Source organism: Durio zibethinus, chromosome 20, assembly GCF_047325235.1.
Source record: "Durio zibethinus cultivar Kanyao isolate XHJ-2024 chromosome 20, ASM4732523v1, whole genome shotgun sequence".
Classification (NCBI taxonomy): domain Eukaryota; kingdom Viridiplantae; phylum Streptophyta; class Magnoliopsida; order Malvales; family Malvaceae; genus Durio; species Durio zibethinus.
The window spans coordinates 3647887-3675276 of NC_143181.1; the positions used below are offsets into that span (position 1 = coordinate 3647887).

Here is a 27390-nt window from a genome sequence, read left to right on the forward strand (position 1 = left end):
ATCTTTGAATATTAGCTCATCAATATCTACATATAAATACGTAATGTTAAAATCGTCAATCATTTGATCAATTAATCCTTTCATCATTTATGAAATATGAAAAAAAATGAATAAATCAAATATACAAATATTCTCAACATCCTTTTTATTCTTAATTATCTTTTGATCCCTTTTTCGTTTTTTTTTTATTTCTTTCATTTTTTTCATAAAATATTTGATTAATTTCAACACGACATACACTTTAAATTTTAATTCTGGCATGCACTAGTTTTTTTTTTTTTGATAAGTTTGGCATACTTAACAGTTCAATCTCTAAATATTCTTATAGCATTGCAATATTTAATGTGATGAGTTGGTAGTGGATGAATAGAGTATTGGAGTATACTAATAGAAAGGAATTTGCGCAAAGATTAATTTATGAAGATAAAATCTTGGATGCTCTCTCCAATCAAGGATTTCACTTTATAAGTCGACTGCCTTACCAACTCCGCCGAGAATTGCACAGTTATCTCTGTACAATCCAAATTAAGATTAAAATTTTTCACGTGTTACAAACTTTGAACAGTATGTCCACAAAATTGAATGAATCTTAAGCACTCTCACTTTTCACACTCAACCCTCCCTTCAAAATATCTTGGTCCTTTTTCAATAAATTAATTCTCGAACATTTGAAAAATTGACACGTGTCCATAACAGGGCGGATGGCCACTTTTGCCCATTATGTTATTATTATGGGGGTTTCTTTTCCTGATGCCTCCAAACCACAAAAAGACAATTAGAAAAAGAGCCTATGAGATTTTAAAGAACTCCAGTAGGCGACGTGTCCGGTTTCTGTTCCTTCAGTTCGAGACGTTATATTGCCCAAAAACTCTTGTGGCTGTAGGTAATTCATCGTGGCCAATGTCCTTTATCGACACGTTTCAGTACTTTCCCTTGTTTTTTATTTTTTTTGCGACTCCCTTGGTGAGTCGGGTTGCAGTTTGCTTGCCTAACCAAGTCAGCCAATTTTTTTTTTAACGGCGTGAAAACTATGTACAACAGCGGCGGCTTAGCCGGTTTTACGAAACAACGGCTTTAGACGCGGAAGAGAGAACCAAGTCAACTTTTAAAATAATATAATTCTTATTTCACAAATATCTTATTTTTTCAAAAGCCAAGCTTAAGCTTTAACAAATATCTGATTATTGAATAATTTTTTGTATTTGATTAAGTAGGTAAGAACCGGATTGAGTGGGGGCATCTTCCGTTTACTCTCCCCCACAGTAACTTATTTAAATCCCCCATCACTTGTCTGTCGCTCCTGCTCAGATATTTTCTCTCTTTCTCGCCTCTTTTTTTTTTCCTTCTATTACTCTTCTTCAGGATCTCTAGCTTCTTCAGGTATGATTTTCTTTGTCTCCTTAAACGCAACTGATATCCTTTTTTCTCGTTTTTCTTTGGTTCTTTTCTTGGTTCATCTCAAAAAATCGTAATCCGATAGTAAATTTGTTTTTACTTTCGTTTTTGTTTTTAGTTTGCATTCTCAGCTTTAAACGTGAATGCTGATTCGTTTTCCTTGAAGCGGTTTGTTGTTTGAGATTTTTATGATCTTTTAATTTGTTTTGATTCGGAATTTGTTACTGATGGCGGTTTAAAACTTTGTTTGGTTCATTTCTTGATTCACCTCAAAATTCGTAATCGGATCGTGAATTTCATTTTTGTTTTTGTTTTGAGTCTGCATTCTCATCTTTAAACGTGAATGCTGATTCGTTTTCCTTGAAGCTATTTGTTGTTTTAGATATTTACGAGCTGTTAATTTGTTTTGATTCGGAATTTGTTACTGATGGCGGTTTAAAACTTTATTTCGCAGTTACTTTTGTGTAAAATCCTTTTGGTTACTGAGAAAGTGATTGAAAACGCAAACCATCAGAGAATTGTTCTTTTTTTTTTTTTGAAAACTTTTGTATCATAATCCGTTTTTGACGTATATAGTTTTCTTTCCAGATCTCATTTTTTCTCGAAATTTCTCGTTTCTCTTTGTTTTTTTTTTTCTCGGTTCATCTAAAAAACTCGTGATCAGATCGTAAATTTTTTTGTTATTTTTTCAAGTTTGCATTCTCAGCGCATGAATGCCGATTCGTTTACCGCGAAGCGATTTGTTTTTTGAAAATTTTACGAGCTGTTAATTTGTTGTGATTCGGAATTTGTTAGTGATGGGAGGTTTAAAACTTTGTTTCACAGTTACTTTTGTTTAAAATCCTTTTGGTTACTGTGAAAGTGATTGAAAAAGAAAGCCAGCAGGGAATCGTTCTTTTTGTTGAAAACTTGTGTAATAATCCGGTTTGGACATGTATAATTTTCTTTGTATCCTTGCACGAAACCGATCTAGTTTTTTCTCGAATTAAGGAGCCCATTAGCAGTTTATTTTCGGAATTAATTTTCTTTGACATATATACAGTTGTTTGAGCTTGAGCCCCTTTTTACACTGAGATGCGAACGATATCATAGTATACATGTTTTCAAACAGTTCTTATCTTTTTACAAATTAACATTCCGTTTAATTCTGTAATCGTACTATATTTGATGCTTTCACTGCTGGAGAATCATCATTATTAGGGATTAGAAAGTGCATAATGTTAGTACATGGTTCTTTCAATAAAACAATCATAGAAAAACACTTAAAATATTGCAGTAATGGCTGTTTTTATGGTCACGCTAGATTTTTCAGTATATACTATTACTGGCCATTAATTGCTTTCCAAAAACTTGAACATTTAGAGAGGGTTCATAAATATGTTCTGTGTAGCAATTCTCTGACTGCATGACTTTTATGTGTAGATTAGCTGTATGGCTATATTTGTCTTGTGTTGTTCCTTTTTACTAAAGCCTAATTGTAAACAAACTGTTCTTGCTTTTCATTAAAGTTTTGTTGACATAGGAGGAGGAAGGTGGGTTGGGTGCCGAATGACATGCTTTGTATTGGAGCAAGTTATTGAGTTTCCTAGTGTTGCTTTTCTGTTTTAATTGCTGCTATATGGGGGATGATGTTTTCGTTTCATTGGAACTATTGATGGATTTGTTGCCCTTGCCTTCTAGTAGTTTTTATTATTTTTTTTCCCATTATTCATATCAAAGTAGTATATTACATAACTCAAAACCTCAATTTGGAACATGACTTTTGTAAAATTTTAGTTTCACCAAGAACATTAAACTTTCTGTCTAACATAAGGATAGGGACATATTGTTGTTGGATGAGAGCTCTTGAGAATATGTAAAAGATGGGAATAGTTTTGGAATATAGAGCTGGAGGGTGCCCCTCATATCTTACTATTCTTATCAATGTTAGTTTAATTACTCATTCTTTGGTATTAGTATTGGAGATAGGCCATTGTTGGATACTTGTTTGTTTCCCTTTTTGTTGCTTCTAGATGTAATAGGAGGAACAAGTTGAGATATTCATTTTCAGTTTGAGCTCTGTGGTATGTATTTATGGTTATGATTTGGTAAAGTGAAGATTTGGGGTAATATTAAATGTTAATGATACATATTTATAACTATATAATTTTAAAATGATATTGTTATTTAGCTTGGAGTTGTGCATTATGATACATGAAGACATTTTTTCATTTGAATTTAAGTGAAATTTGCAATATTCTACATAACCTGTAGGAGTGTGCGTTGTTACATCAAGCCTTAGTGAACGGATGATGAGCAAGTTATTAATGTTTCCTTTTCTTTCTCTCATACATTGATGTAAGGGATGAGCTTATTTCTTTGCTTTTCTCTTCCTTTTTATTTCTTGTTTGCTTATCTTCTTTTTCTTTTTTTTTTCTTTTTACTATGCTTGATTATGTCCCTTGATGAATAACTTGGCTTCATTTGCATCGAGTTTTAATGTTCCAAATGGAACTCTAAGGTATATGTTAGAAACTTTTACATCATAGGTACTAAAAGAAAAACAAAGAGTTGGATCGACATTAAAATATAACTAAGCTTAATTGCAAGGCACATGTGTGACGGGCTCCAACCTAAGACTCAGAATCCATGTGGCCTTAGGCTTGTAATCGCTTCCTTTTAGCCTAAGTCAACCTAAAACACAAGTGTGTAGGCACTAGAACAACTGTAAGGACAGAATGCACAAGTTTGAGAGAATTGCTGGAATATGCACTGTATATTATTGAAGCAACATGTCTGATGATGTACAAAGAAGGGTGAGGCAACCTTTTATTTATAGTTGAGGCCCTCAACTCAACCTATGGCAAGTCCATAAAATTATGGTATTACAATATCACCTAAAAATCAGGTTACACATGTTACACAGATTACACATTAATACAGAAGGCTCTTATTTTCAAAGTCAACCAGATTCTGCTAAAGGCTCTTGTCGATCTTGGCTGCTTTTGGAAGATCTTGGAGCGCACTTACTCTCTTGGGCCTTCTTAGGTGTGGGGCAGGCGTCTTGCGGGCATGGCTTTGGTTGTGCAAGTAGGCTTGTCTCTAGCATGCATGCTGTGTGGGCGATTTGGACTCTTAACCAAGGCCTAGTGTGCAAACCCCCGCCAATGTCCCTGGTGCTCGAGCCTTAACCTCTGGTGCTCAGGCCTGTGTCTGGTGCGCCCACCTAGGGCATGACATTTTCCCCCACCTGATTGTGCAACGCCCTCGTCGTGTGCTCTGCATGGAACTGCCTGATCTGGTCTTGAAATTGCCATAAGTCTTTCGTTGGCTCCTGGCTTGCTTCATTGTCTGGAAAACCCTTCTAGTGCACCAAGTACTCCTATCTTGGTTGATAGTTCTTCTGCCTCACTTTTTAGTCAGCAATGATGCTGTTTACCTCCCTCTCATATGAGGCCCTAGCTCCTAAAGGTGCATGCTTCGACTTTGCCCATCCTGGATCTCTCTCATCTTCATGGAACGGCTTGAGCATGCTAACATGGAACATCGGGTGTACCCTCGGCTTGGTAGCATATCTAGCTTGTAGGCAACCTTTCTTACTACTCCGAAAGGTCCTTCATACCTCCGGACTAGGCCTTTGTGCAATCCCCTATGGCGCACAATGGGATGCAGCTTCACCAACACCAAGTCTCTTACTTGGAATTGCACGTCCTGCCTCTTTTGGTCTGCCCACTTCTTCGACCTCTTCGCAGCTTTGTGGAGACAGAATCTGGCCAAGTCAGCTTGCTCCTGTTAAGCCTTGGCAAACTTGTATGCTGTTGGATTCGGCCTTGTATAACCTGTGGCAATCGAACTGGGTGTTAGCGGTTGTTGCCTGTCATAATCTCAAATAGACTTTGGTTCGGTGCTTCACTCCTTTGCAAGTTGTAGGAAAATCGGGTGACATCTAACAACTTTGGCCAGTCCCTTTGCATGACACCCACATTGTACCTGAGGTAAACCTCCAACAGTCCATTCACATGCTCAGTTTGCCCGTCGGTCTACGGATGCATGTTGGTGGAAAAGTTCAAGTTTGACCCCAACAGCTTGAACAACTTGGTTCAGAACTTACCTGTAAAATGCCCGTCCCGATCAATAACAATGGTCCCCGACACTCCCCAGTACTTCACCATGTTCTTCAGGAATAACTGGGCTGCCTCCTCGGCTGGGCCCTCCTTTGTTGCTGGAAAGAAAATCCCATACTTGGAAAACTTGTCCACCACTACCATGATGCTTCCAAACCCCTTTGACTTGGGAAGATTGATTATGAAGTCCAGAGTGACACTCTCCCATGGTCGCTCTGGCACTGGCAATGGCTCCAAGAGACCGCCTAGTGGCTTGAGCTCCACCTTGTCTTGTTGGCACACGACAATTCTTCACATAGGCCTCCACATCTTCCCTCGTGTGCGGCCAGTAGTATTGGTCCTCTAGCAAACCCAAGGTGCGGCTCACCCTTGGTGTCCAGCCCACCTCGAATCATGGCACTCGTGCATGATATCTTTGTGGAGTTTCCCATGCTGCAGCACAAACAACCTACTACCCTTGGTAAGCAACAAATCATCTTGCACCCAAAACTGTCTAGTCTTACCTTGCTTGGTATGCTCAATGAGAGCTATGGCTGTAGGATCATGCACGAGCCCCTCCTTGATGCACGGCACCAAGGAACCCTCTGGTTGGCTAATGGCAGCTAGGCTCGCCTTCCTGCTCAACATGTTAGCCACTAGGTTTGCCCGCCCAGGCTTGTACTCCAACCTATAGTCAAATTTCGCAAGAAAATCTTGCCATCTCACCTGCGTGGGGGATAGCTTCTCATACCTTTGGAAGTAGCTGGTCGCTACATTGTCCGTCCTAACCACAAACCTCGACCCCAAAAGGTAATGGTGCCAAGTGCGCAAGTAGTGCACCATTGCTATCATCTCTTTCTCTTGGACCGTGTACCTAAGCTCGGTCTCATTGAGCTTTCGACTCTTAAATGCAATCGGACCACCCTCCTGCATCAACACACCCCCTATTGCGTAGTCTGATCCGTCCGTATGCACCTCATACGGCTTGGCATGGTCAGGCAAGGCCAAGACTGGCTCCTCGATCACAGCTTGTTTCAACCAATCAAAGGCTTTCTGGCACCCTGCGCTCCACTCCCATGCTCTCCCCTTTTTAAGCAAGTCAATGGCATGGCCATGGTTGAGTGGCTTTTGATGAAGCGCCTGTAGTAGTTGATTAGCCTAAGGAATGACCTCAACTTAGTGACCTTGGCCGGCGGTTCCCACTCCAAGATGGTGCACACCTTGCCTTCATCCATGCGTATTTTGCCACCTCCCACTATGTGGCCTAAGAACAGGATCTCCTGTTGGGCAAATGAGCATTTCTCCCTTTTGACATACAGTTCGTTCGCCCGTAACACCTTAAACACCTATCTCAAGTGATCTACATGGTCCTCCAATGTTTGGCTATACACCACAATATCATCAAGATAAACCACAACTATAAACCACAACTAAACGATTAAGGAACGATTGAAGTACCTTGTTCATTAGGGTGCAAAACGTGGCTGGAGCATTGGTGAGTCTGAATGGCATGAGCAAGAACTCGTATGAACCATAGCTCTTGGGTTCATTTCCTTCTGCAATCCTGACCTGGTAGTAACCTGACCTCAAATCCAGCGTGGAAAACCATCTTGCGCTTCCAAGTTGATTGAACAAGTTCGCAATGAGTGGATAGGATATTTGTTCTTCACGGTTAGTTTGTTCAATGCCCAGTAGTCTATACACAACTGCAACGACCCATCATGCTTGCATTGGAACAACATTGATGCACCATACGGGGCCTTGGATGGCATGATGTACCCCGCATCAATCAGCTCCCCGAGCTACTTCTTCAATTCCTCCAATTTTGGGGGAGACATTCGGTAAAGGGCCCTGGCTGGTGGCTTGGCCTTGGACACTAGCTCAATCATGTGGTCCACCTCTCTCTTAGGTGGCAACTTGCCTGGCAGCTTGGCAGGCATCACATCGCTAAAAGCCTCTAGCACCCTTAGCACCTCCAAGGGGGTGTCGGTTTCCTTCTCCCCTGGTTCCTCATACTTCAGGGCTCCTAAGAAAGTGTCTTCATCCTCGTTCACCGCCTTGGCAAATTGAATGGCCAACAGCACCTTAGACCCAATCCTGGACCTGCACCTCAATAGTACAAGGCATTGGCACCGTGTATCTAGAATGCAAATACAGTTGGCAAAAGGCACAAGGAGGGCATTAATCTAAACAAGGAAATCTAACCCAATCACAAACTCATAGTCATCCAAGGGTATTACCTAATGGTTTCCTTGCCCTTCCAGTCTCAAAGCTGTAACTCCACTCCCTGCGCTACTCCAATGGCTGGAACCTCCTTGGAGTTCACCATCTTGATGGTACCAGTCCTTTTTTGCACCTTCAGTTTGAGTTTTTGGGCTCCATCACCTGAAATAAACAAATGTGAGGCACCTGTGTCCACTAGTGCGCTCACTTTCCTGCCCGCAACCATCAGATCCGCAAACATCAAGCCTTTTGGCTTACGACTCCCTTTACTCTGAACAACATTGAGCACCAACAATCCAAGCTTTGCTGCCCTTGCCTTTGGCTCCTCATCCGACTCCTTGTCTACAGCAGCCAGCTTGCCCCTCTTTGAGCAATTGCGCGCTATGTGTCCCTCTCCACATAGGTAGCATGAGATTGGTTCCCGGTTCCCCTTTGCCTTCCACTTCCCTGCTGGTGGTTTCCTTTCACCCTCTTTGTCTGAACGGTCTCGGTCCCCATCCTTGGATTGTCGGTAACGGTCTTTTCCCTTGGATGATCACTCTCTGTCCCTTTTGTCCTTGCCCTTTCCCTTGGGCTTGGAAGACTCGAACTTGTTCTGTGGTTTGAACTCCACCAAGGACTCAGCAATAGTCATGGCTTTAGCCAAGTCACGACCTCCCCTCCGTTGTAGCTCGTGCTTCACCCACGGGGTCAGCCCATCCATGAAAGCAAATAGACCTTCTGTCTCACTCAGATTCGAGATTTAAAGCATCAGTTTAGAGAAGTTTTGGACATACTCCCTTACGTCCTCCTCCTGGCTAAGCTTGCGCAACTTTGCCAGCCCTTCATCATTGGCGTATTCTGGGTAAAATTGCTTCCTGAATTCTTTTTGGAACTCCTCTCAGGTTCCAATCATGGCGCCTCCGCACCGAACATTATCATACCTACGCCTCCACCACAATAAGGCAACATCAGTAAGATACATTGAAGCGGTGCTTATCTTGGTAGCATCATCTTGCATGCCCCTGGCCCGGAAGTAATGCTCCATCCCCCGTAGGTAGTTGTCTACTTCTTTGGCCACCCTTGTCCCCTTGAACTCTTTGGGCTTGGGAATCTCCACATAGGTCTTAGACACTCCAGCAAACATGCCATTCCCAATGGCAGTCTTGCAAGCAACGAGCTCCCCCCTGAGCTCCTTCACTTTTTTGCGCATGGCCACCATCCCATTGCGCATGGTCTCCACCTGGGCTTCCAAGACTTTGTTCCTCTGGGTGATCATGTCGAGGCCTTCATTAAGAGCAGCTTGCAACTCACCCTTAAGCTCCTCCTTTATGGAGTCTAGGGCTTCAACATGAGTCTCCACATTGTCAAGCTTTTCCTTCGCATCGCCCATGGTCACCTCCATCTTGGACAGCCTCTCATTCATGGTAAAGCATATGTCTCTCAAATTGGCTTTCTTGCCCCTTCCGTGGCCTTGCTCTTGGGCCTTTGGTTGTTGGCTAGCAACATCGCTCTGGGATGCCATCTCCTCAACTGCGATCTAACCTGCACACAAACACAAGCAGAACCTGAACCGAACCTGCCTGATACCAACTGTCACAGGCTCTGACCTAAGACTCAGAATCCGTGCGGCCTTAGGCTTGGAATCACTTCCTTTTAGCCTAAGTCATCCTAAAACTCAAGTGTGCGGGCACTAGAACAACTGGAATGACAGAATGTGCAAGTTTGAGAGAACAAGAGAATTGTTGGAATATGCACTATATATTATTGAAGCAAAGTGTCTGATGATGTACAATGTAGGGTGGGGCGAACCTTTATTTATAGTTGAGGCCCCCAGCTCTACCTATGGCTAGTCCCTAAAATCATGGGATTACAATATCTCTTAAAAATCAGGGATTACATAGATTACACATTAATACATAAGGCTCTTCTTGATTTTTAGGGTCAACCAAATCTTGCTGAAGGCTCCTGTCGATCCTAGCTGCTTCTGGAAGATCTTGGAGCTCACTTACTCCCTTGGGCCCTCCTAGGTGTGGTGCGGGCATCTTGCTGGCTTGGCTCTGGCTGTGTAGGCAGGCTTGTATGCTATGTGGGTGGTCTGGACTCCTCTTCAAGGCCTAGTGCACAAACCCCGGCCAATGTCCCTGGTGGTCGAGCCTTAACCTCTGGTGTTGGGGCCTGTGCTCTTGGTGCGCCCGCCCAGGGCATGACACATGCATGTTCTATTACTCTTGTTATAATTGCATTTATTTTACAATTCCAAACTTATGTTATTTTGATAGTCCATAATTGCTTTTAATGCTTCTTTTCACATGTGGCAACCTTCCTCCTTTCTCTGGGCATGGGACCGGCTGTGGTCTCAGATATAGGCATGTGTTGTGGCCACAGGCAGAGTTTTTGCATCATATGGTTATAATTCCTTATTCTGGAAACTCTATTTTTGTGACATTTCAAGTATTGGGTTGTGAACCTTCCTTGGGATGCTTGTATGCTGTCCGCTGCTTCTATACTTTACCCTGGCACTTGATGGAATTAGATGCAGCCTGATGTTACTTTTAAGGCCCAAAATTGCAGTGGGTAACTGTGTATGCTGCTTATGTCAATGCAAACTATTCTCAGGAAATAAATGGTCCTAGGTTTTAAGGGATTTGGAATATACTTATGCCTCTTCACATTTTGAAGATACTTATGCAGCTTCACATGATCTTATGGTTTTCACATTTTAAAATTGCACTACCATCCTATTTATATAATATGTTTATGTTTCTTAATATCGGTATGTATTAACTAATCATGTTTTGTATTGATTAGTGAAGAAACTTTTTTTTTCTGCCTTCTCTTCTAATAGTTTTGGTAACATAATAATGCTATTTTGTATGTTTACCCTGAACTAGTGTTCTCAGATTGTTATATGAACCATTCTTTTCATATTGCAGACCATGGTATCAGTTTTCTGTATGCTATGTATTGAAGCAGAAAAAGAAGGCACATACAGGTGCTCCATCTTGATTTTTATCATTAAAATTTGAGTTGCAGTAAAGCTACATTGAATTGTCTTTTAAGTATCTTGCTGGTGATGCTTCTATAGTTCATCATTTTGTTTGTAGGTTCACCTATCTAAATATTAATATCTTTCTGATGCACCCTGTTCCTGTCATATATGTTCCACGAGATGAGAACTGCATTAAGCTTTTTCATATTAAAATAAACTGAAATAAGTGTGATTGTGACCTCATTGCCAGTTATCTTAAAACATGCAAAAAAGTAAACTGCACACGGAATACAATGTCTGTTTTCTCCTTTATTTATTACCCTTAATTTTACAATGTCCATTTTCTCCTTTATTTATTGCACTTAATTTTTCTTTACATAACTAGCTGCTTTTCTTAATCATCGCACACATGCTAGAGTCTATTTGTTTAATCATTTCAAACCAATTTTGTTTTGCTGAATGATTGGTGGTTTTAACATACCACATCTTACTATGAGAAGCATAACTTTTGGAACCATGAGCTATTTGTTGGTAGAAGTTGAGTGACATCCAATCCCACTTTGATGCATCTGCTTTGCTAATGCAATTGCAGTCTGCTGCAGTTACATTGAAAAAAAATGGAGATCAAATTGTGGCAATGTAATCTGTATTTTAATCAAAATCATTTACTATATGGAGGAAAATATACCCCAATTTTGTAGCTCTTGATGGTGTCTCGTAGTTTTGTTGTTGTGGCTGGCTTAGCTGGAGATGAACAGGAACATTTGAGTCCTCCCCAAAGCTCAGACCATTTGTGAGAAGTGAGTCTTTGTTTGCATCATTCATATTCCTTTTTCCATAAACCTGGGATGCGGAACTTTTCTGTTGAGGTTGGTTTTTACAACATCTCATAACTGACAAAAGTTTAATGGTTGAATCTTTTTACTATTTCTAGGATAATTCAGATTTTTTGAGCAATTCAAATTTATACCATCTTTTATAATTCCAAGTTTTCTTGATGAATTAGATTTACCTTCTTATAGAGTTCCACATTTGCTTGATGAATTTGGTTCCCCTGCAATGAGCCAATGCAAACTAGCCACTTGAGCTGAGACGGTAGGATAGTAAGGAGCTGAATCTATTGTTTCAGGGTTTACCTTTCTGTTCAGTTCTTGAATTTCATCCATCAAAATTTGGTCCTACATCAGTGGAGAAAACGTTACTAACATGGAGTTGCTTTATTTTTGCATGCTGTTTTTGAACTTTAAAAGCTGAGCATGACATTGAAATAAGAATTTCAAACCTTCTTCATACGGACACCACGAAGACTCATTTCCAATTGGCTCTCCAAATTCTGTAAATCTTTTACACCCAATCCAGAAAGTTCTTCACCCATCATTTGCCTGTTTTGGTGTGTGAAAACATAGTTTTGGTCTATGAAATTTGTATCATAGACATTATTAAAGCTTTTCTTAAGCATATACATGAGATGCAGTGGACTTTTCATTCACTTTCTATTCTTTGAGGCATTTCTAGCGTTGATGCATTTTATGCTTTTGAGGTTAGATATGAAATTTACCTTTTACAGAACTTAAATTAATGTCTTGAACCATTAATCTCTGTGTGTTCATCTTAATTGAAGAATGGATGATTCATTCAATCTGATCTTCAAGTATATGAACCATAATATTAAAAATAGACATCCTAAGGATGATTGCATAATAAAAAGAAGTTTTTATTTCAGTAATTCATGTTATTGGTTGAAAAGCATGAGGTTGTCTGTGTTGAATTCAGACATATGGGCACAAGTTGTATTATAAAGAATGCCTAATGTTAATATGGTATCTTGATTCTGCAAAATTTCCATTGATGTTTGATATGATGAATTTTATTGTCAAAAAATCAACATACCTGTGATTTTCTTGCAAGTTTTGCAGTTGCTGGCTCAGAATTGCTGCCTCCCTTTGCCAGAACTGAAAAATAAGATTCATGGTATGGTAAGATTTGCAGTGCACAGCTTTTACTGCTCAAAGTATGAATATGCACATAACTAACTTTGATACTGAAACATCACAAAACCATGCATATATATAGACTTGACAATGCTCTGAATGACCACTAAAATCTAGGCAATTCACAACAGAATCAAACATATTTCGGTCCAAGGCTCTTGCTAGAAAGTTTTTTGATCATGTAGAGAAAGTTGATTAACGTGTTAGTGAAAGCAGGAATTTGATAGTTTAATTATTTGGACGATAAGTCACTTTTCGAGTTCTTAGTGTGCTTGTCAAAGTTTGCACATTCTTGGCTCTTGCTCCATATGCTTGGTTCTTTTTTTTTTTTTGGATTGCCTGGTCAGGCAACTTAGCAAGTAAAAGTAGTCTGTTAGAGCTAAAAATTTTCAAGATCGCATATGAAATTATTATGCACCAATAGATGCTTTTTTCTTCTGGATATTGCAATGTATAAACTTTCTTCTTGGAGTAATATGATTTCTATTTGGATATTGGAAAAGGCTTCTAGCTTCTATGTATATCACCAGCAAAAAGTTTAAAGCATATGAAAGGTGAAGATATGAATTCCAAAGTAGATGGATCATAGATGATCATAGATGAGCCTCGTGATTTGGTCTAGAAGCAGAGAATGGCAAGGTCTATTTTGCCCTTGGAATATGTTGTTGATTTTGCAGCTGTCCATGAATATAATTTGCTGGAGGCAGCTTTTGCCTATTTTGAGCCATAAAAGAGATGACGAGATTGCTTCTCAAGGAAATTGATGAGGTCTTTGGGAAAGGCGTAATTGTAAGGATTTTCCTATTTTTTAAGGTCTCTGCTTGTAGAACCGTTAATAGGCAAAGATATGAAAACGCCCCTCATTTGCATTGCTTGATCATGCTACTTAGCTAGTAAAATTATGCTGTTTGAGCCAAGAACTTTTCAAAATCCCATGTGAAATTTATATATACCAATAGATACTTTTTCTTCTGTATATTGTGATGTACAAACTGTCTTCTTGGAGTAGTATGATTTCGGTTTGGTGATTGGAGAAGGCTTCTAACTTTTATGTGTCACCAGTAAAAAGTTAAGAACATAAAAAGGCAGGAGAGCAGAGATATGAATTCTAAAGTAGATAGACCATAAATGAGTCTCTGAATTTGGTCTACAAGCAAGGAACAGCAAGGTCTAGTTTGCCTTTGGAATATGTTGTTGACTTTGGAGCTGTCCATAAATATTATTTGTTGGAGGCAGCTTTTGCCTATTTTGAGATGTAAAAGAGATGAAGAGATGGCTTCTGAAGAAAATTGATGACATCTTTAGGGAAGGGGTAATTAAGGATTTTCCTATTTTTTAAGGTAGCTGCTTGTTGAAATGTTAATTGGTAAAGATGGAAATGCCCCTGATTTTTTAGATTGCCTGATCTAGCAATATAGAAAGTAGGCTGTTAGAGCTAACTACTCAAAATCCAATGTGAAATTTTTATGCACTGCTAGATGCATTTTCTTCTGGATATTGCAAAGTACAAACTATCCTCTTGGAGTAATATAATTTCTATTTGAAGATTGGAGAATGCTTCTAGCTTCTATGTATATCACCAGTAAAAAGTTTAAAGGCATGAAAGAGGTGGAGATATGAATTTGAAAATAGATAGATCATAGATGAGTCTTTGGATTTGATCTGGAAGCAAGGAATGACAGATTTTGCCCTCGAAATATGTTGTTGACTTTGGAGTTGTCCATGAATATGATTTATTGGAGCAGCTTTTGCCTGTTTTGCGACATAAAAGAGATGAAGAGATGGCTTCTCAAGAAAATGGTGAAGTCTTTAGGAAAGGCGTAACTGTAAGGATTTTCCTTTTTTTTAAGGTAACTGCTTGTTGAAACGTTATTAGGCAAAGAGATGAAAACACATTGACTTTTTGATTGCCTGATCAAACAAATTAGCAACTAGGCTGTTAGAGCTAATAACTTCTCAAAATCCCATTTGTAATTTTATGCACCCATTGATGCCTTTTCTTCTTAGAGTGATATGTTTCCTATTTGGAGATTGGAGAATGCTTCTAGCTTCTATGTCACTGGTAAAAAGTTTAAAAGCATGAAAGAGGTGGAGATATGAATATAAAAGTAGATGATCAATGATGAGTTTCTGGATTTGGCATATGTTGTTTCCCTTGGAATATATTGTTGACTTTGGAGCTTGTCCATGTATAGGACTTATTGGAGGAAGCTTTTACCTATTTTGAGGCATAAAAGAGATGAAGAGATGGCTTATCAGAAAATTGATGAAGTCTTTAGGTTATGTCTGATGCATAGGATTATTGATAGGATAGGATAATAATCATCCTATATCATATTTGATTTGTATCTAAAGAGAGGGATAAGGATTGCAAGGAGGATTAATATCCTTTTAGCATAGGATTATTCAATCCTCCTTAAGTGGAGAGGATTATTTTTAATCCATGGAATTAAACTTACATGTCCAGTTATACCCATAAAACTTACATTAATAATTTAATTGTATAAACTTTGAGAAAGGATAATTTTGACATATAAATAAATTATCCTATCCTAATCGTTGGATACATCAAATGCAAAATAAGATGACATTATTTAATCTAATCTTATTTGTAATATTATCTTATCCTATCTTATCATAATTTTATGTACCAAACATGACCTTAGGGAAAGGGACAGTTGTAAGGATTTTCCTATTTTTTAAGGTAACTGCTTGTTGAAAAGTTACTAGGCAAAGAGATGAAAATGCCCCTTGTTTGTTAGATTGCCTGATCAAGCAACTTAGCAAGTAGGCTGTTAAAGCTACAATTTCTCCAAATTCTTTGTTAAATTTATACACAATTGCAAAGTATAAACTTTCTTCCAGGACTAATATGGTCGAGAATGCTTCTAGCTTCTATGTATGTCACCAGTAAAAAGTTTAAACATGAAAGAGGTGGAGGAATGGATTTCAAAGTAGATGATCATAATGAGTCTCTGGATTTGATCTAGAAGCAAAGAATAAGAAGGTTTGTTTATCCCTTGGAATATGTTGTTGATTTTGGAGTTGTCCATGTGATTTGTTGGAGGAAGCTTTTTCCTATTCTGAGGCATAAAAGAGATGAAGAGATGATTTCTCAAGAAATTTGATGAATTCTTTATGGAAAGGGTAATTGAAATTATTTTCCTATTTTTAAGCTAATTGCTCGATGGAACATTAATATAGTGTAGTGATTTAAACATGAGGGAAAGATAAAATAGGTTTTACTATTTTCAACCCTTGTAGTGGAGATTTTGCAATGATGAATTTAACTTCAATAATTTTTCAGGGGTAGGCTTTGAGCCAAGCCCAAAGCTTCATCCCTTCACACATTTGGGTCGAATTTTTCTTTGAAGAGGAAGACAGTTGCAGACGAAATTTTGCAGTGACTCTAAATTAAGGAAATATCTTTCCTAGCCATAGGAAACTTTGATAGCTACTGCTATGTTATGTCGTATTTCTAGCTTCAGAAAATCTTTCTTTCCTTGCTTCATTAAGATAATGGTTGACATTGGAAATTTGCTCTATTAATTTGTTATATCCTAGTCATGGTTATGCTATAGTTGCCCTCAACCCACAAATACAAAGCACATTGTTACTAACAAAATGATTTTTATCTCGACGGCAGGCTGAGAGAAGTGGTAGTTTCTCTCTGCTTATCCTTTTCAGGTTGAGTGTCACAGAACCAGTAACTTCTTTTTAACCTTCTATCACTGTGCATTTATCTTTGGTGTTGTTTTGTTGCATCATTATTTGTTTACAGTATACTGATCTTCTACCGACCAAAACTCAAATAAATCTTTTCATGATGGCTTCACACAGTAACTTATAATTGGAAACGTTGCTTCTAGATGTTTTGGTACATAAAAATAAAATAAAACGTGCAATTTATGCATGTTGCTAAGTACTAAATACCACATAAGTAATAGTGCATGATCTGACCATAGTTCTTGTCATTGGAAGGTATCTTACCGGTCAGATCTAAGACCTGCTCAAACTGATCAATTCTATATGTGTGGTCTGAGCTTTATGGCAGCTTCCCTCCCTTTCATTTTTTTTTTATATTTCTAATATATCCTAGACTCATACATCATCTCATTGTGGTTTTTCTGATTTATTAGTTGCGAAAACTATTTTGCTGGTTGTGCCTGTACCATCATTCCTATATAGTATATATCTTTTTGGCAATTGTTTTCCCAAGGTTTATGGTGATACAGCCTGTCTTTTACAAATTACATGGTCTCAAGCTCAGAAAAAGGATTGTTGTGGGATATGACTAATAAAGGTTTTTATTTACATCTTAATCACAAACTTGAGCAGGAACATGGCTTAGTTTTTCTGAAGGTTATGGTATAATTTCTGGAGATGCATGAGCGTTAATTTAGATGTTGCCTAGCCTTTCTTAGGATAAAGTGGAATGTTGGGTTTATTCAAACTGATTCTTATTTAATGTCCATGGTCTCACCTGAAGCTAATAATTTGCTTCCTAGCATTTTCATCTTGCTGATGCTCACCCTGGACCCCATTTTGTTTTCCTTGTTGTCATCCAATATATATCTTATTGGTACCGTTTCATCGTCCTGTAGCTATGAGTACGACACAGTCCTAGCATGGCAATTTAACCTATGCATGCAATTAGTCATTCCTATTCCAGCACTCAGAAGAGGAGTTAATGGAATGCATTCAAATTATTATCTTGCAGGTTCTGGTGTAGTTTTGGTCAATGGTTACATAAAGTCTAGACCTGAAACCAATGTCTAGCTATAAAATTTTGCAAGCATTTTGTCGTGTCAGTACCTTATACCCACTGCCAACCTGAAAAAAAAAAATGGTTTCTTGCTCTATTGGTCCTCTTTTTGGTCCAGCAAAAACAGTATATGCAAATTTGTGAATGCTGAATTTCACACATTACATTTTCAGGTTTGTACAAGTTTTGTCTATCAAGTGGAAATTTACTTAGCCTTCCAATATTACCTCTTTCTTTTCTGGTAGAATCTAAATGCTCTGAAGGGAAAATGAGGGAATTTTTGGGATTAAGTACCAAATAATACCTTGATTTCAGAGGTTGGGTTCCTCAGCTGTTGATGTTCCTCCTTTGTTTTGTTGTATCGGTCAATTACTGTTCTCGTGCTGGCAACAGAAGATTTGAATAGCATCAGACTTTCTGTACTCTAAATGCTTACAGGAGAGAAATGAAGTTCACATAACATTCAAAATCACCACACATGGGCTCTAGAATCTCTGTCAATTTTACTGCTTTTCTTGTTTTCCTTCTTTTTCTTTTTCTCTCACTAGAATCATCTCCTTTCCTGTTGTATCTAAAATTGTTGTATCTGACAAAGTTGTGATTATACTAGTCAACGACATCTTCCTTCCAAAAAGAAAACTCAACAGCGAACAGAAACAACTTAAGTTACAATTCTAAAAGGTAAGTTTGCTTTTTGGTCAAATAGGAAAGTTGAAGTTTTGACTAGTCTGGATTTCGTTTCCTCTTCATGCTTGCTTTATTTAATCTTTGTACTTATCTGAACTACACAGATTGCATTCTATCTGTACTTTGCCATCATGCCCTTCCCTCCCCACTTTGTTTGTGAATCTGATTAGTAAAGCAGAGGTCATCTGTCTGGCTGAAATTATCAGTCATTTTGAAAAAGGATCCTTGATTCTGTTGTTATATGCTAACTGTCCATATGATTCTTTGCCATGACTAATTGTAAAAGATGGAGCTTGTTTGACTTCATGTCCTCAAGGTATATGCATGTTTCTTTGCTATCTAATTGATTGATTTTGTCTTACTGCTGTTAACATATGTTATTTCATTTGTAACTTTAAGATGGTCAATATTTTTCCCCATCACTTTTGTTTCATGATTCCAAACTCATGGTTGTCTTAAACTGCTGTTCACACATGTTATTTCATTTATAACTTTACGATAGTCAATATTTTTCACTATCACGTTTGTTTTATGATTCTAAACTCATATTCTTCCTCTTTTTTTGTGCAAGTTATTTGCACGGTAATTTATGTTAGAATCACTTTTCATGTAATATTTCTTTCCAAAACCTGCCCAATAGATGTGCTTCAGTACAAGTAAATTATCATCAGAGGGGTAAGCCATTTACCCTTTTTTAAATACTTGCGTCATTGGGGTTAAAAATTTTAGTCCAAAAATGGTTACTCACGATGATAGAGGATGTAAATACATCGAACCCATATAGAGTTGACTCCATTGTCACCCAAATTCAGCTTTTAATTTTTTGGGCATTTTTCTTATCCAAGAGTCAATTTAACGTTTGAAACAAAACTTCATACTTGTTATGCATTCAAAATTTCTTTTGTCAGCGTATTTAAAATTCATATGTTTTAAATAAACAAGTTTTGATTTTTAGTGAAGGATATGATTTTACACTAAAAAACGAGACTAGGGTTAATATGCCAAAGTTTGCAACTATATTTGATCCAATTATATTAAACATGTGTTAGGATATTTTTTAGGAGTGTTAAATGCTAGTCAAGTTGATATACTTATTTATTTTTATTTTTATTTTGTCAAGGAAAGAGGATACAAGTAGCTATAAAGATTGTATGGTTATATAGAGAGTGTGACTTCATAGAGTATTAATTTTAGATATCTTTCACTTTTAGGGGTAAAGGAGAATATGGCAGAGTCATGAATCAAATATTAAGTGGGGAAATTAAAAGGGAGACAAAATGTTAGTTTTTAATGATAGATTGGTAAAATAGGTTGATTAATATGAAGAGGCTTCTATCAGAATTGAAAAGGTTGTTAAAGAAACATTTGGCAAATCTAAGGGTTATAATTCATTAGAAAAGGAATCTTGGCAGAATGAAGATGTGAAAATAATAATTAAAGCTAAGTAAGATCAATATAGGAATTTAAAGAGTAATAAAGGTGAAGTGCATTATCTAAAGTATAAGATTATTAAAAAAGTAAGTCAAAAAATTATTTGAGATTTAAAAATTAGAATCTATAGGAATTATATAAAAAATTAAAGATGAAAGGGAGAAAAAAAGTTTAAAATTGTTAAGACGAGGGATAAAAAGAATAAAAATCTTAATTGCTTATTGTGCATCAAAGATGGTGATGAAAAATTTTTAGTAAAAGATGAAAGCAAGCAATGATGGAGAGATTATAATATTTTAATGGTAATTTTAAGTAAAATATAAATGTTTAAAGATAAAAATTAATTGTTTAAACATAATATAAAAAAATACGATGTTAAAAAGGTTTTGAGAATGATAAAAGCAAAGAAAATGATAGGATCATATGGAATCTTGATTGAGTTTGAAAATACTTAGGTAAAATAGATATAGGATGATTGAGGATTTTTTAATAAATTTTGGCACACTCAAATATTAGAATAGAATAAGGGTATTTTAGTGCTTTTATACAAAAAGATATACATATTTAACTATATATGAATAAAGTTTTGAGTCATTAAAAAAACTTTGAGAAAAAGTAATTGAATGCAATTGTGATATGAAGTTACTATTTTCAAAAATTAATTTGGGTTATGTCAAAATACTATATAACAAGGGCATATCACTTATTCACACTCGTTGAAGGATTTTCAGAAGAGATAGAAAGATTTATGTATAGAATTTATCAATTTGGAGAAAGTATAAATAAAAATCTTTTAGAGGTGTTTTCATGGATTTTAATTAAGAAATTAGTTTTTTTTAAGTGCATTATTATAGTTACACGTATTAAGTTGTAATAAATATGGTGATGTTTAAGTTCTTGGTTGATAGCTTTCTTATTATCTCGGGATGCCTCAAGGCTTAACATTAAATTATTATTTTTTATTTTTTATTTTTTGCATTAGTTATGAACAAATTGGATATATTCAAGATACGGGGTCACAATTTATGTTAGTTATCGATGTGATAGTTTTAGTTACTAAAATTAGTGATGATTTTAATACAAAATTAAAATTATGAAAAAATACATGAGTCTCGATATTTTAAATAAGTAAATCTATAATTTATTATATGAAATGTAAGTTTAGTAGCTATAAGAAAATGAGTGCTAGTTATTAAATTGGATAGGAAGTTAGTACTACAGAATAGTCAATTTTTATATTTAAAATTAATTATTTAAAATAATGTGAAGGGTAAATCATGAGAGTGAAAATAGATGAATAAGGTGGTAAAATGCTTTAGGTGTATTGTATGATAGCAACTTGCCATTTAAGTAAAAGGAAAATTTGTATAAAATATTTATAAAAGTTGCATCTTTATATGGAAGTAAGTGTGTAAGCATTGAAACAAGGTAAAAAGAAAACGAGTATAACTTAAATAAGGATGTTTATATGGATGGTAAGATTAAAAGAGATAAAATAAAAAAATAAAAAGATTCAGAGATAATTAGGGATCAAATTAAGAAAAAATAAATAAAATGGTTATTTGAAAGGGTTTAAACATGTGACACATAGGTTATTTGTGCTCCAATTAGGAGAAATAAGTTTATGGATTTAAGAGAGAACAAAACTTATAAAAGTCACGAATTACATGGATGCAAATAATAGAAAATGATATAATAGTGAAAGAAATAGATGAAAAGATTATTTTTGATAGATAAGACAGAGTAAAAATTTTCAAAACTAAGATGAAAAATGATTTTTATTTGGTAATCAATCCTAAAATTATGGATATAAAATTTAATTCGATGTTGTGTGTATGCATATTAATATCTTATGTGTACATGTATTATACCTCATTCAAACATTAAATAATTAACAAAGTTTTATTTGTGGTTATTTATTTTGTCATATTTATTATTCAATAGGGATTTTTTTTATTTTTTATTTAAAATAAATTAAATTTTAGTTAGGTTTGGACACACATAGATTGCAATTTTTTATTTAAGATAATTTGGGCTTAGATTTGAATTATTAGGTCAGGTTGGATTTAGACAAGTTTAAAGTCTATTAATATATTAATGTTGCATTAAGAGTCGAGCCAAATTGATTTAGCTCGACCTATAGAAGGTTTAGATGAGTTACAAAGTAACATATTTTATATGTTTTAATTATTAGACTTTTTTCCTCTTATCTCTTTCTTTCCCATTGCAAAATAATAGTTTTCTATAATAAAATTACCAATTAAATGAAATTTAACTTATTTTTCTCTCTTTTTTTTTGTGAAAATACCTTTAATACCTTTAATTCACTTTTTTTTCCTTTTTTTTTTTCGGTGCATTACACATACATTGTTAGCAAAAAGGTTAATTAAATAAAAAGTTTAACTAATAAGTGTTTTTAAAGCACAAGTTAAAATTATCATTCAAAAAAATATTTTTATTTAATATAGTGAAAGTAATCTATTTTGTGATAAATAACTTAAATGTGAAAATACCTTCAATTAGTATTTAGAATAAGGGGATCATCAAAAAATTATGGTGATTTGCACATGATGATTAAATCATTATGTTTGATACGCGTTTTGTGATTTTACGTAGTGGTGGTGTTGGTTTTAACTTGATGAAAGTGATCAAAATTATTATTTTAAGGTTGATTTATTACCCATTTAAAAAAGTGAAATTTTTATCACTTAAAAGGAAGTTATGTAAAATTAACTATTTGCTCATTTAAAAAATGAATTATAAACTTGCTATCTTTTAAAATTTTAATTATTTTAAATTATAATTTTTTTAAACTTAATAATCATTGTAATAAATTCAAAATAATTTGTGATGTTTAATATTATATATATATATATATATTACAATCTTTTTTTTTGTAGGAATTTAATAGATTAATTTTATTTTTCACATAATTTATTATCCATAAGTATATTTATTAATTTAATAATTTTATTATAAAATAAATAAAAAACGACTAATATTTTACAAATTAATATCTTTAATTAATATTAAAATTATTCATTTGTATAACTATTATATGGTTATTTTGTTTTTTTAAGTAAAATGATATATGATTTTTAGTATAATCAAATACAATTATCTTTAATTATTAGGAATTAATGATTGATAAAAGAAAAGTGATTTTAAATCATGACTTATAATATCATTTTGACAATAAGATTCTTTCAGTGGTCACATTATCATGTTGATCTTTTATAAGATATTATACATTGTCTTTGTGCTTCAAAAGTGCTTTTAGGTTGTTTGTTAGCATATATTATTACAAAAATCACCTTGATAATAAAACTTAATTTCAAGTCTTTAAAAGAGAATTTTAGGAAGTTACTATTTAGGGATAAAAAAATATAGGTGTTAATGAATTTCAAAATCAATAAATGTTATCTTTTTAAAATTTGAATCAATCGAATTAAATTTTAAATTAAATATTTTAAACCTTTTTAAATTGATTTTAAAGGTAAAGGGTGAGATTTATGAGATGGGAGTAAAAAGGTCAATCTTATCTAAATTCTATAAAGAACTTGTTTTATTTGTCTTGATGGGATGGGTTTAGAGAATAATTTTCAAGGTTGAGAGAGGTTTTATGGAGTTATCGTTAAAAAAGAATGAGAGAAATTTTGACCTATTAAAAAAACTAAAGGTATGATAAAAACTTGATAAGTTGAATTACATGAACCCAACATGACTTTAGACTGAGTACTAACAATTTTTATGTGAATTTTGACTTAAAAGGGTAATTGGATGTTAAAGTTTATACTTTATTGACTCTTCTTTGATTGATAGATAGATAGATAGATAGATCGATAGATATACATATATATACACACACGCACACACACATACATATATATATATATGTATAATTAGTATAATGGGAAGCTAGAAGTAATCTATTTAGTTTGGCTCTTGAGTTAATTGTGCTAACTCAAATTTGACTTAATTTATTATTTGAACAACTTAAAAACTACCAAAGTGAAAATAAGTAGGAACATCAATCTTATCAAATTATGAGGGAATGAAGATAGGGATAAATATTAAATTTAAGGTTTGGAGATGAGAGTATGGTTTTAAATTTTTAATTGAGTATTAATAAACTAATTTTTATTTATTAATAAAATTTTTTATTTTAGATGAATTAGAATTAATATATTTTTATTTAGAAAATTATATAAATGTATAAGATAAAAATTAAAATTAAAAAATAATTTTTATTTTTTAAAAATTTATGGTAGAGATTATCTTACTTGTTAAATACTTATGAGGATAGGAACAAGGAGAAATTTGAAATATTTGATAAGTATGGATATAGAAATAAAAATAATATAAAAAATCAAAGATGGATAAGAAAATATTTTATTCATCTTATATCTATCCCATTGATATTCTGAAAAAACGAGAGACTTAACACTTGTTAGTAGCTTATTTCATCTTTGCTAGTAGCTTATTTTATCTAAATTGTTGTATTGAACAAGTATTAAAGATGCATAGTTAACTATCACGTACAATATTTTTTTTCAAATGAACCTTAAATTATTCATAAATTATTTAATGTTAACTGAGTCTATATTCATTTTTACGAATAGATAACTATTGACTATTGTCTTAGTCAAAAGAATTTATTTTTTTAATAGGATAGCAAATTAGAAATTTGAATTTATATGAATCAATTGCGCAATTGAAAATATTTTTTTTTTATCATTATTACAAATAATTTTAGTTTATTTAAAATCTCACATTCTGGGTAATGTGACTTGTCTAATGATTAAACTTTATTGGCCTAAATTGGCTCATCATACACTTTAAATTGTTGGTTATCATCATTTTCAATTAGCTTAGATGAAATTATCGTAATTTGTTATAAACGAAGTCCTCTTATTTCCATCCAGAAAAGAACTAAATAATTATTGGAATCATTTGATAATAGCCATTTATCTTCAGCATTTAATTATGTGAACGTCCACTTGACTCTTAAAGCAACTTGTTACCCTATTAAGCAAAAGTTTGGCCAAACAGAGATTTTGAACAGAAAATTTATTTACGTAAGTTTAAAAAAAAAAGGTCTTTGTGGAGATTTCGGATATATCCAATGCTTTGGGATATTTAAATTTGACATACAATTTGATCTTAATCCTTATATATGATCTTGTATTTGGCTTTGATTGACTATTATTTTATACTCTATTAATGTATTTATTGTAATCTCTATTTGTAACTATATGTAGATTTGAGAGATTACAATATAATTTTTAGTACAATTCCACAAGCAAAGTTAAGAATATTTTCATGTTTTTTGTTTATCATATTAGTTTATTAATTATTTTAAAGTATTTTCATGTTTTTTGTTTATCATATTTAGTTTATTAATTATTTTAAATATATTTTAACAAAATATGTGGTAATTTTTTAACTTTACTTATAGGTAATGTATGTGTACAAAGTAATTTTCTTTTTAATTTTGCTTTCTTAGTTAAATTTTTGGGCTGTTCCAACTTCCACTTCCACGTGAAATCAATAAACTTTTTTACATATATATATATATATATATATATATGTATTTCATATTAAAGACGATGAAAACATAAATGAAGTTCAACAATTTTTGGGAATGAATTTGATTGAAAGAAGCTTTGATCTTAAAATCTCTATGGAAGCCTTTTCCTAATATATTGAAAACGAAAAGGGACAATTAATAAGATGAGAGAGAATTTGTGTGTTAGGGTTAATTTAGTATTGTTATTGTGATTGGAAAAAGTTTAAGTTGAAAAAAAATACACTTGAAAGATGTGATAAAAACAAGTAGTTAAAAATTTTAAGTGTTTAGTATTATTATAAAAAAAGTATTGTGAGTAATTGAAATTTTTAAAAGATATAAAATATTAAAATATTAAAAATATAAAATAATATAGTAATTTTTATCTCATAAAAGCACCTTCTTGGTAGATTTTTAGTTTGGCTTATAAAATAAGGCTTTTTAAACTAAAAAAAGTTTTTTTTTTTTTTTTTTATCATTTAACATTGAGATTGGATTAAAAGCAAACGCAAAAACTATTTTCAACAATAATATTAAACTAGACCTTAGGCTTTCTTTCCTCACCCTCCAATTTCCCTTGACTTTTTTTTTTTTTCTCCTTTTCCTTATCTTTCTCTTTCTCCTTTTCTCATTGTAAATAATAGTTAGACCAGACACTATTGTGGGGAATCCCTCTCATTGCGCTAGATAATTTATAAAAACATATTATCTATAATTTTTTTATTATAATGCTACAATTGTTTAATCAAAATAAAGATTTATGTAAGAATTCACTACTTATGAATATGGGTGTCATATAAAATTTTGATGGATCTCACATAATTTTGAATTATAATTATTGTAGGTGATATATTCTCATAATTTATTTCTATTCGATGTTCCATTGCCAAACGGGCAAAATTGTAGGGAATAGTGTAATTTCATGCATCCTCAAAAGTTATTCTTGAATCTTGATAGTTATCTTGAAGTATAATTGAGGTTTATGTTCTTATGAGAAAGTTGGGAAGAAAATATTGAATCAAAAGATTGAATTTGGCTCTAATTGCATAGTAAAGTTTGTGGCAAGATAAACACAATTATTTTAAAAGGCAATAAAGCCTTTTGAATCAATAGATTATGTACAGATTATCGACAAAACAAAAAAAGAATTAACATGATTAATATTAATGGTATTGACGGATTATTAATGAAAATTTTTGATGAATAATTATATTGTTCACACTTCTAGATGCTATATATAAGTCCCACTTTATGTAAATTTAATTTAATTTAATTTTAATTTGTTCGTTTTGATTTATTTTGGATTTCTTCTATCAAATGTATGTTAAAAGTTGGTTAATTATTATTATTTTTTCTATACATGTAACTTCCATTAATAAAAACAATTAATTTTAAAATACCAAAAGGGTATAGTTGGTCTCATTCGATTTTTCTTTTTGTACCTACAAAGAAATTCATGAACGGGATAGGGATTTTAATAGATTATAAAACCAATTATCGAAAAAGAATTTTACTGAATTTTCAAAATTAATGTAAATTTTTAATTCTACAAGCGATATTAAAAAATTAATGCACATCTGGTTTTATTTTTAATTTTTTAAATATATCCTAAACAATATGTGCCATTCTATTAATTCCACTTGTGAAATTTAAAAATTCGATTATCAATGTATTTGATAATTTCTCATTTCTTATATAGACTAAGAAAATTATAAGGAAAGCATTATATTTTTCCTAACAGTTTTCAAAAGAATGAATAAAAAATGGCTATTGAGTTTGATAAAATCTAATAAACAAGAGCAGGTGGTGAATGTGTTTTTGGAAATTAAAACCATCAATAATGTCAGCAAAAATTTCTTTGGGCATGATATTATGTTTAAAGAAATAATGCAAGTTAAGAATTATTTCACATTTTATATGATTATAAGAGGGATGCCCTTCCAATTGTTTTAAATTCCTTCTTTTTTATAGGAACATTTTTGGTTTTAACTTTTATAATGATGATGATTAGTTCTTATCTCTTCTTAGGCTTCCATTATGTTGCCTATGACAATGAAAATAAAGTGGAAGCCTGACTTTTCCATAATATAGAATTCTGTTTTGAATTCTCTTCTTAGCCTCCATCTTTATATGTGTTGCCTATGTTTACCAAAATCCAAGTAATTAATTAAGTTTTAAATACTTTATTTAAATAGGTTTTTTAATAAATTTTCATTGTTTATTAATTAAAATATTTTATTTGAATCCAAAATTTAATTAACTACTTTTAAAAAGTG

General features: G+C 33.6%; 1 protein-coding gene and 1 long non-coding RNA gene across 4 annotated transcripts; one reads left to right on the top strand and one right to left on the bottom strand.

Moving 5' to 3' along the window:
- The first annotated feature begins 1003 nt into the window (after positions 1-1003).
- Positions 1004-21970, top strand: LOC149513056 (uncharacterized). 2 transcript variants are annotated; one of them, XR_016330666.1, is made up of 2 exons: positions 1004-1380; positions 9622-21970. It is a non-coding gene; the product is annotated as an uncharacterized LOC149513056 (long non-coding RNA). The 2 variants fall into 2 exon arrangements; XR_016330667.1 differs by having other exon boundaries at positions 10616-21970.
- LOC111315508 (MADS-box transcription factor 27-like) lies at positions 11133-17870 on the bottom strand. Of its 2 annotated transcripts, none has more exons than XM_089749273.1 (7): positions 17732-17870; positions 12562-12623; positions 11954-12053; positions 11808-11849; positions 11684-11725; positions 11360-11514; positions 11133-11264 (listed from the first exon to the last, which is right to left on the bottom strand). In XM_089749273.1, the coding sequence occupies exons 1-7, from the start codon at positions 17834-17836 to the stop codon at positions 11249-11251; spliced, it is 522 nt and encodes a 173-aa protein (XP_089605399.1). In that variant the 5' UTR covers positions 17837-17870; the 3' UTR covers positions 11133-11248. The 2 variants fall into 2 exon arrangements, with proteins under 2 accessions (XP_089605399.1, XP_022773014.2); XM_022917279.2 differs by having other exon boundaries at positions 11137-11267.
- Positions 21971-27390: the final 5420 nt, after the last annotated feature.

Coding starts and splice junctions, on each gene's coding strand:
- LOC111315508 (XM_022917279.2), bottom strand. CDS start 17,836: ATGCTATTCAAATCTTCTGTTGCCAGCACGAGAACAGTAATTGACCGA. Junction 12,054..12,561: donor AACTTGCAAGAAAATCACAG/GTATGTTGATTT, acceptor ACACCAAAACAG/GCAAATGATGGGTGAAGAAC. Junction 11,850..11,953: donor GTGGTGTCCGTATGAAGAAG/GTTTGAAATTCT, acceptor CCACTGATGTAG/GACCAAATTTTGATGGATGA.